Consider the following 10376-nt stretch of genomic DNA (forward strand, 5'->3'; position numbering starts at 1 on the left):
AGCCTGTTTTCAAGGTACCCGCCTTTTACGGTATCCGTCGGTAAGCCGGTCTGCACACTGCATTCCAATTGGACCTTTATGGGGATGATGTCATCCCATAATTCGTCCTAGACGAATTCTAATTCATCCCATACAAATTCTGGTCGATTCAAGATATTTTTTACCCCTTCCCAATAAATAGGAGAGGGGAGGTAAAGGTTTTTACACATCTCTCTCTCTCTCTCTCTCTCTCTCTCTACCTTGGTGCATACACCTTCTTCCGGTGTATTTCTTCCCCTTTTTTGGTGAAATTCGAACCCCGAACCCTACAGAAAATCAGAAAGAAACCCTAGTTAGCTTGCTTTAAAAGAGAGAAAGTAGAGAAACACTATGTAGCTATTTTCGGACGTTGGCACTCTGCCGAATTTTGGAAGGTTCAGAGCGTCTTTTCTTTTTTGCGTCGTTGTTCTGCCAAATTTCGCAGAACTACGAGCTACTTTTCCATAGTGGCGTCATTGTTCTGCCGAAATCTCGACAAACTCGGAGGCTTTTTCGGCTATACAATACCGTTACGCCCCCGATTTCTCCACAGCCTCGGAGGCTGCCTTTCAACACAGCGTGGTAGCGCTGCCAAATTTCAGAGAACCTAACGCCCTATTCTCAATATAGCGCCGTGGTTCTACCAAAATTTCGGCAATCTCTGAAGCCTCGCCTTTCAAAGAAGCGCAGTTACGCTGTCCAATTCACCAGTGGTAAGATAAAACCCTGAAAATGTAAATAAAAAGAAGAAAAATGTATTTCCTTTACTTTTCCGCAATTTACAGCTTTATGCACAATAAGGTACGAGGTTGAGATGTCAAAGAGACTTGTTCCGCCCGAGCGCTCGAGACAAAAATCCCTCCGACTTGCTTTTTACTTTCAGTACTGTCATTTTCAGTTTGATTTACGGAGAGGGAGCCTACTTGGGATCAGTTGTAGTATTCCTTTGGAGTCTGTGACATATGGTCTCCAATAGGATCGAACCGAACCACGCTTCTTCTTTTTTATTTTTTCTGTAAATCCATTTCATTTATATTTGGAATTAAGCATAACCTAACAAGGGAAATAAAATCAAATTATTTCATTTGAAATCCTTCCAAAATGCCAATCTAAGTTAAGAGACCGGGTAAATTCGGGCAAGAGGAGTACCTAACACCTTCCTTGATTGTAACCACAACCCTTACCCAGATATCTGTAAAGACCACGTCTTAAAAACAGAGCAAAATATAAGGTTCAAAGGCCCAGAGCAAAAGAACCCTTTCAGTACTGTTCTCCTAACAAAATTTGAGCCATGTTGCTCATTTCCTTAGAAGAACAGACACGGGTCCTAGTCCCTAATCTAGGTGGCGACTCTGAGTTTCTCTAACTTGCGAAGTTAGGACTATGGTCCCGAGTCCGCAAGTAGCGTAGGTCAAATAACACCCCCTAAAATCCGATTGTGGTTGTCCCCGGTTGTGGTTTTCCCCTGTCGTCCTGCGCAAACATGAGAAGAAACTGGCTCCCATAGACTGTCGAGTCTGCTAGGGATAAGGTTTATAAACTTGGTAATCCATCTTTGCAGGTCTGTTATCAAAATGAAAAGGTTGTAGCTCTATATAACTAAAGTGGCATTTTTCAAGAATTTAAAATCAACTAATTCGATTTTTCTCCGTGTCGTACTCGGTACCAAATCCACAGTAAACTCTACCTCTCTGTCTGGGGGTAGACCTGAAAGGTCTTCAGGAGAAACGTCTACGAATTCACTGGCCATAGGGATATCTTCAATTCTTACATCATTACTTTCAACTTCTACTACTGATGCTAGAACGGCTTCACAGCCTTGTCTAAACAACCGACATGCCTGCATGGCAAATAGAATTATAGGGGTAGAGCGAGCTCCACACCCTTCAAAACAAAATCTTTCCTCTCCAGGGATTTCAAAGTTCACTATTTCCTTATTGCAGTCCACAAGGGCATGATGAGCTGACAGCCAATCCATATCCAGAATCACATCAAAGTCTTAGAGATCTAAAAGTATTAAGTCTGCCACTAACTCTCTACCACAAATCCTGATAGGACACATCTTACTAACACTATTGGCTACAAGATCACTTCCTACGGGTGTACTGACACACAAATCATGGTTCATAGGCATAATGGGTAATGAATGTAGCATAGCATACGATGAAGTTACAAACGAATGAGTAGCTCCAGAGTCAAATAACATATAAGCATACGAAGAGGCAACCGACAAGGTACCTGAAACCATGGTACCGGCATTCTGAGCATCCTGGTGAGTAAGAGCGTGCAAGCGACCAGGAATGCGAGGGCGATTAGTCCTCGATTGTGCTGCAGGAAATGCTGGAGCTGTACGACTCTGGATGGTCTGAGACTGAAACCGTTTGGTCTGAGCTGGAGTTTTCTGGACTGATTGAGAATCGCCCACCATCATAGGGCACTCCGCCATCCTGTGGCCTATCTCGCCACACTTAAAGCACGCACCTAATGTCCACCTACATGTTTCAGCAGAGTGGTTCTTCCCACATCTTTCGCATCTGATTGCTGAGGTTTTACTGGGTTCCAACTTTGTTTGACGGTTATCTTGATTCTTCTGATTTTCAAAATTTCTCGGCTTGCCACAGGATTCCTGAAATGACTGTTGCTTCCCTGATGGGTGGTATGGGGCTGAACCCTTGGAGGTTTATCCTCCTCTAAAATCACTGTATCTACCTCTCTTCTTTTGATTTGCTTGGGTGAGTTCTCGACCTTCAGCATGAACTGCCTCGAGCTTCTTAGCTCGATCAACTAACTCTGTATAGGTTTTTGGGGCATTAGAGCCAACAATGCCCTTCTGAATATACATGGCCAACCCATGTTCAAACTTGTCCCTCTTAGCATTTTCATCGGGTACCATTGTCGGGACATGACGAGCAAGTCTATCAAATTCTTCTTCATATTCATCAACAGTCATGTTTCCTTGCACCAATTTAGAAAAATCTCTTTGCATTCGGTACAAGGTACTCCTAGGGAAGTACTTAGTAAGAAATTCAGTACAGAACATAGCCCAAGTGAAAGCGCCTTGATGGTGCTCATATTTACGCATGATCCCTTTCCACCAATGAAGGGATCCCCCTTCTAACATGTACGTCGCGAAAGCGACCTTGTCCTCATCTCGGTTGCATCTCATTGCCGTAAAGGCATTTTTTGCATTTTCTAACCACGACTCAGCTTCATCCGCCAAAGTGGATTCCTTGAAGTATTTCGGCGCCAGTCTCATAAATTTCGCTGTGCCATTCATCTGATGTTGTTCCCCTGCCCCCTGAGGCTGTTGTACCTGGGACTGCTGCTGATATTGGTTTGCCATCCCAATAAAGGCTCTCATAAAGTTTCTCATTTCAGTCCGTTCTTGTTCTATGTCATTTTGAGGAGCCACAGGTGGGGGAACTTGAGGATTCACATTCTGGCCTAGGTTCACATCCTGAGCTTGATTCACATTCTGTTCTTGATTCCCATTCTGAACTTGATCACCTAAATTATGAGGTTCTAGATTAATGGGCTCGTCATGAGCTTCATTCTGATTCTCACCAACAATCTCATTTATGGATCGAGTGTGATCCCTATGAGCTCCTCGTCTTGCCATTCTACAATTTCATATAATACTCAATTAGTCATTTATCCCATGTTTCACAATTCATAAATATTCCTACTATATATCAAAGTAACCCTTAGAGCTTTTATCTATCACTTGTGTTTCTTACGATTCTTACCAAATTACAAACTCGCATGCTTCCCAAGCGTCCCCATGTGCATTAGAATTTACAATTAGGCCCTGGTAACACGATTGACGTATGCGTTACCAGGCGTCCCTGGAATACACAAATCTATCAAGTGCTTCCTAATTTGCTCCTTGCCTAAAACCCCAAATCACATAATCAAAATCCTTTGTTCAAATATTCTACCTAGGACCTAAAGCTTAGGCTTTGATACCACTTTTCTGTCACGCCCCCAAGCCATACGCACACACATAATCAATACACAAGGCTTAGGGGTGCAACAACGTCGTACACCTGCAAAGCAAGCTTCACAAGCATACAAGGCTAGCAAAGTAAATATCAAAACCATCAGCAATAATCCAAATAATCTAAATAACCAAATTTAAATGTCTTACATCCGCCCAATAATCAAATATCAATTTTTTCCAAATCTCTCATCTAACCCAAAATCCCACAAAAATGAAAGTACGAAATCAAATAACATAATCTCAATAGTCCTCAACAATACTCACTGTCTAAATAATATAAAAGTACTAATAAGCAACGATGGTCAGAAATCAGGACCACTCTTGCGCCTCCTCACCGATTCCACGATGATCGAACTCTGAAATATTAATATAACCACAGTCAGCAGAAAAGCTCAGTACATAATAACGCACTACAAAAGTGGGATCATTGCATGCTACAAAATGAAGTTTCACAGCAAAATAGAGAGGGTATAAACCACAAGTAAAGCGATTATCACAAGTTCAATAAGGAGGGAACAAAGGTTCATAAGGGCACAAGTCTAGTATCACATCGAAGGTCACAATATATCCAAAGGGTCACTGAAAGTAACCAATATGGGTACGATACCACCCTGAGATCGTCGGCTTAGTCCAAAAAGCAAGTTATTTTCACCCCGACTGCCCACGGGTCCACAAAGCGAGTTGTTGCTTACACCGACCGCCCACGGTGTCGGAACTAGTTCCTAGGTTCACATACCTGTTGACGGGGCCAACGTTTGCCCCCCCCCCCCCCCCCCCATTGGCGGGATCACAGTTCACATATAGGCTAATGCCTATGCCCCACTGGTGGGGGTCTTTTCTGAGTTCACATATACCTAAGCCTCTCCATAGGTGTTCAAAGAAGGTGTTCAAAGTTCAAGGTAACTGTTTCAACTTGATTCCAAAATAGTTTCACAATAAAGATAAATCAATATTCCAAGGGTTCATATATTTGAGAAAAACAAAAGGGATTGAGCATGCAAGATCCAAATAAAGATCTAAAGTTTATCAGTAGCTTCACAATTCAGAAAGTTTGGGGTTCACAATCAACAATGTCATAGTATTCAAAAGGTGAATCGTAGCACTAAGGTAGTACGAAATTACGTACCTCAAAACCGAATCACTTTTTTTTATCCCTTTCCTTAGAGGTCAAATACCTATTTCAAATGGTTCATTCACATCACATAAGGGCGTAAAATAAAGGCAAAGCACACACAAACTAAATTGGGAATCAGAAAAAATAATTCACAATTTTCAGGTCATTGGCAGTCGACTGGGCTCCACCAGTCGACTGGCCCCATATATAAAACTCTCTTATGCACTCCAGTTGACTGGTTGAACCAATCGACTGCCCCTCAACTACTGTTTCGATGTAAAACACAGTTTTTGGGTGCGCCAGTCGACTGGTCTAACCAGTCGACTACCCCTGGAAAAACCGGTTTTACCCGATTTCACATAACTTTAGTAATTTCTATCTTTCTCATCCAGACTCTGAATTACGCGAGGTCGGATCCATTGGAATTATATAATACGAACCCAATTTCACGATCCAAATCCCAATTATTAATTACTAAAAATTATAAATCCAACTCTATGCTAAATCCTCGAATATCAAGGTTTCTATGGATACAAACAATTGATCTTGAGTTCTTTGGGGATTCAACATGAAACGAATCCTAAGGAATCCAAGATCTACCATAAAGTCCGCCATAGATTAAAATCAAGGCTCTAATCACATCTCTTTTCACATCAAATCCCTAATTTAGGGTTCATTTTATTCGCTTAACCATTAAAGATTAATAATCTTACCTCGGTTCGCGATCTCTCTTCTTAAATAACTTACTTCCTCTCTTTTTCCACGAAGATCTCTTCTTAGGGTTGCAAAAATAGTTTAGGGTTTCTTAATCTCCCTTAATGATGAATGTATAGGATTTTCTAAAGAAGCCCTAATCTAATTCAAACTCTTAAGGACAAAAATGCCCCTCACCAATAGAGGGGGACGAATTTTGAAGGGAGGGCATTTCGGGTATTTACTGGACATCTCTCACCCAGCGGATCAATCAATCACCTTGCAAAGTCAGGGAATGCTAAAATCCTTTCGATAACGGTCCGCATAATAACGGATTCATCAAAACTTGGTCAAACAAGGTCAATCTCGATACTCTCAGTGGATGTTTACATCCCCTTTAGAATCAATTCTTCAATCCATCGACAAGATGTCGACCTTTTCCTCCCGAATTATTCAGATCCTTTGCGGAGTTTGCCACCAAATCCCCAGTGGACTTGGTACCCAAATCCCAAGCGGAGTTTACAATCAAATCCCCAGTGGACTTTGAACCCAAATCCCCAGCAGAGTTTGAACCAAATGCCCAGCGGACTTTTTACCCACAAACAGAGTTTGTAACCAAACCAAGCATTTAAAACTAATGAAAAGCCCCCTCGAGGCATCATTCCCAGCAAGAATCCTTTAAAATATATTCCCCAACAGAGTAAACCCATTCCCGCACGGTATCTAATCTGAGCTAACCTGTTACGATACGTTAGCTCTCCAAGGTAAGTCCGTCTGAACACGGTAGCCCTTTCAAACCAGAATAAACCCGTTTCAGCACGGTATCTAATCTGAGCTAACCCGTTACGACGCGTTAGCTCTCCAGGGTAAGTCCATCTGAACACGAAGCCCTTCCAAAACCAGAATAAACCCGTTCCTGTACGGTATCTTATCTGCGCTAACCCGTTACGATGCGTTAGCTCTCCAGGGTAAGTCCGTCTGAACACGGTAACCTTTTCAAACCAGAATAAACTTGTTCCCTCACAATATCTAATCTGAGCTAACCAGTTACGATGCGTTAGCTCCCCAGGGTAGGTCTGTCTGAACACGGTAACCCTTTCAAACCAGAATAAACCCGTTCCCACACGGGATCTAATCTGAGCTAACCTGTTATGACGCGTTAGCTCTCCAGGGTAGGTCCGTGTGAACACGGTAACCCTTTCAAACCAAAATAAACTAGTGCCCGCACGGGATCTAATCTGCGCTAACCCGGTACGACGCGTTAGCTCTCCAGGGTAAGTCCGTCTGAACATGGTAACCCTTTCAACACCATAATAAACTCGTTCCCGCACGGTATCTACTCTAAGCTAACCCGTTACGACGCATTAGCTCTCCAGGGCAAGTCCGTCTGAACATGGTAACCCTTTGAAAACCAGAATAAACCCATTCCCATACGGTATCTAATCTGAGCCAACCCATTACGACGCGTTAGCTCTCCAGGGTAAGTCCGTCTAAACATGGTAGTCCTTCCAACCCAGTGTAAACCCGTTTTCACACGGTATCCAATCTGAACAAACCAGTTCTGATGCGTTAGCTCTCCAAGGTTAAACTCGTTCTGACGCGTTAACCTTCCAATGTGAACCCGTTAATGTGAACCCGTTATCACATGGTATCTAATTCGAGCCAACCCGTTATCATGCGGTAGCTCTCTAGAAAATGTTTGTTTTTTTACACAATAATTTTTCGAACCAAAAGTGTTTCGCTCTTGCAATGATCCCGTAAATCAAATCAAAACCCAAGTAAGTCCGTTTATGCACGGTAACTCGTCAAGATTAGACAACGTTTAAAACATAGTGTCATATCGAAATCTTGCGTACGATCCGTCGTATCAATCAACAGGTGTCACTTTGACATTTTTGTTGTCAGTGTCCGCACTGGATGTCAAAATGGCATCCCCAGAGGCCCCTACCCTAGTCAGGTATCCTTAACATGATTCCCGATGTCCCTCCTAGCTGTTAGTAATTACGTCCATCGCAGGACTCATTCTAGATGGTCGTATTTTCAAAACCCCAAAATCGTCGGCGAGAGGTTTTCACTCAATGACCTGACAGCAAGATTCCTCAGTGAAGGTTGTACACCTGATGATCCAATGTGAGTTTTGCAAGCTTATCATTTGTCTCCATTGATAAAATTTTGTTGTCTCCATATTTTGGCATTCAGGTGCTTTGGACCTTCTACCAAGGAGGGGCATCTGTAAACACCCAATTTTGTCAAGGTAGTATTAGTGATAGGTGACGCGAGAAAGAACCTTATGACGAGTTCCAGCACACCAGTTGTGTTTCTCTCAATCTCTCTTTAGGGCACCAAACGATTTCTAAAAGCCCTTTTAAACCACCAAAAGCATGTTTTAACACAGCACCCGCTTTTTTTGGCAAACCAAGGGCCTGGTTTCACAGCACCCGCCTTTTGCGGCATCCGTCGGTAAGCCCGTCTACACACGGCATTCCAATCGGCAGGTTAACTTTGGGTCTGAAACTCTCTTTTAGCACCCAAATGACACCCAATTTCTCAAAAACACCCGATATCTAGTTCATTGGAAAGCCCTTAAAATAAGTAATCCAACGGACCTGTTCGCGTGTGAATCGGAGTCCAATCGGAAGAGATATGGACGATCAAAGTTACCAACAAAAGACGAAACCACTACAAAATAAAACAGAGAAAAGACGAACTATCGCGAGAACCGGGGACGACATCATCCACCTTTATGGGGATAATGTCATCCCAGAATTCATCGAATTCTGGTCGGTTCCAGATATTGTTTACCCCTCCCCTATAAATAGGGGAGGCGGGTAAAGGTTTTTACCCATCTCTTTCTCTCTCCCCCCTTGGTGCAGACACCTTCTTCAGATGTATTTCTTTCCCTTTTTTGGTGAAATTCAAACCCCGAACTCCCTGCAGAAAATCAGAAAGAAACCCTAGTTAGCTTGCTTTAGAAGAGAGAAAGTAGAGAAACACTAGGTAGCTCTTTTCGGACAACGGCACTCCGCCGAATTTTCGAAGGTTCAGAGCGTCTTTTCTTTTTTAAGCCATTGTTCTGCCGAATTTTTCAGAACTACGAGCTACTTTTTCATAGTAGCGCCGTTGTTCTGCTGAAATCTCGACAAACTCGGAGGATTTTTCGGCTATACAGTGCCGTTACGCCGCCGATTTGTCCACAGCCTCGGAGGCTCCCTTTCAATACAGTACGGTAGCGCTGCCGAATTTCAGAGAACTCAATGCCCTATTTTCAATATAGCGTCATAGTTCTGCCAAAATTTCGGCAATGTCTGAAGCCTCCCCTTTCAAACAAGCGCAGTTACGCTGTCCAATTCACCAATGGTAAGATAAAACCCTAAAAATGTAAATAAAAAGAAGAAAAATGTAATCCCTTTACTTTTTCACAATTTACAGCTTTATGCACAGTAAGATACGAGGTTGAGATGATACATGCCTAGATGGGTGACGGATTTTTCGGCGACAAACTCGACGACACTGAAAATCAATGACGACGCTGAAAATCAACGACGACTTTCTTTTTTGGTTTCTTCAGGTTTTCTTCTATCTCCTTTCTTTCTCCATTCTTTTCCCCTCTTTTCCTTTTTCGTCTTTTCTTTTCATCAACCAAGACTTCTCGATCACCATGTTGATCTTGTTCAAGCCTTCCACAAACTCATTGCCATTCCATCATTTCCCAAACGAGTGCTTTGATCTTTTGAAGATCTCCACGCATGGATTCCCAACACTCCGAAGACGTAATCATGGCGCAAGATCGATGGCTCTGATACCAATTGTTACGAACCTGGATCTGTTCGTAACATGATTTGATCTTCTTAGAAGGAAGAACAGCCTCTTGATCCACTTCGAGGGAAGGATCAATCCTCCTTTGTGCAAAAAGACACAATTTCTAATAAGATTTCTTCATTGATTTTCATTAACAATAACATATGCTTATATAAAGTACTTAATGATAAACATAGAAAGATCTTATGATAAAATAGAAATAGCCAAATTAAGATTATACTAATCTAAATTAGTATCCTAATCTATCCTAATCTAAGTTAGTAAATATATCAGATCTAGTAAGGTCTGATCTTATTCTCTAAAATAAGAAAGTAATTTATTCCATTCTAAATGGAACCCATCTACGCATGTATCATTCCACCCCTCTTGAAATGAACCTTGTCCTCAAGGTTGGAGATTACGAATTAGATGGTGAAAAATAAAATCATCTGTGCCCTTCTTCTTCTCTTCGTCTTGTAATTAGTCATCATTATGAATGTCGTCATCAAGAGTTTATGATGCTCCATTTTAAAACTGTTATCATCGGGCCTTTTGTCAAAGCTCTTTTGTTGCATTTTTGTTGGAATGGTTTAGATGGTGATGCACGGATGGTTATGGGCGAGGATCTTTACGTTGGCGTTGGACGGGCCTAGATGATTGACGGATTTTTCGGCGACGAACTCGACGACGCTGAAAATCAACGAGACTTCTTTTGTTGTTTCTTCGATTTTTCTTCTATCTCCTTTCTTTCTC

The 10376-nt window shown here is 42.1% G+C and overlaps 1 protein-coding gene across 1 annotated transcript; it reads right to left on the reverse strand.

Annotated features, from left to right (window-relative positions):
* Positions 1-1609: 1609 nt before the first annotated feature.
* LOC143888768 (uncharacterized) lies at positions 1610-2464 on the reverse strand. Its single transcript, XM_077393182.1, has 2 exons — positions 2086-2464; positions 1610-1980 (listed from the first exon to the last, which is right to left on the reverse strand). Exons 1-2 carry the CDS (start codon positions 2462-2464, stop codon positions 1610-1612), a joined length of 750 nt encoding a protein of 249 aa, XP_077249297.1.
* Between the last annotated feature and the right edge of the window lie 7912 nt (positions 2465-10376).

This window comes from Tasmannia lanceolata, unplaced genomic scaffold, assembly GCF_043159265.1.
Source record: "Tasmannia lanceolata isolate RefF3 unplaced genomic scaffold, GAP_Taslan_0.1 ptg000002l, whole genome shotgun sequence".
In the NCBI taxonomy this organism is placed as follows: Eukaryota; Viridiplantae; Streptophyta; class Magnoliopsida; order Canellales; family Winteraceae; genus Tasmannia; species Tasmannia lanceolata.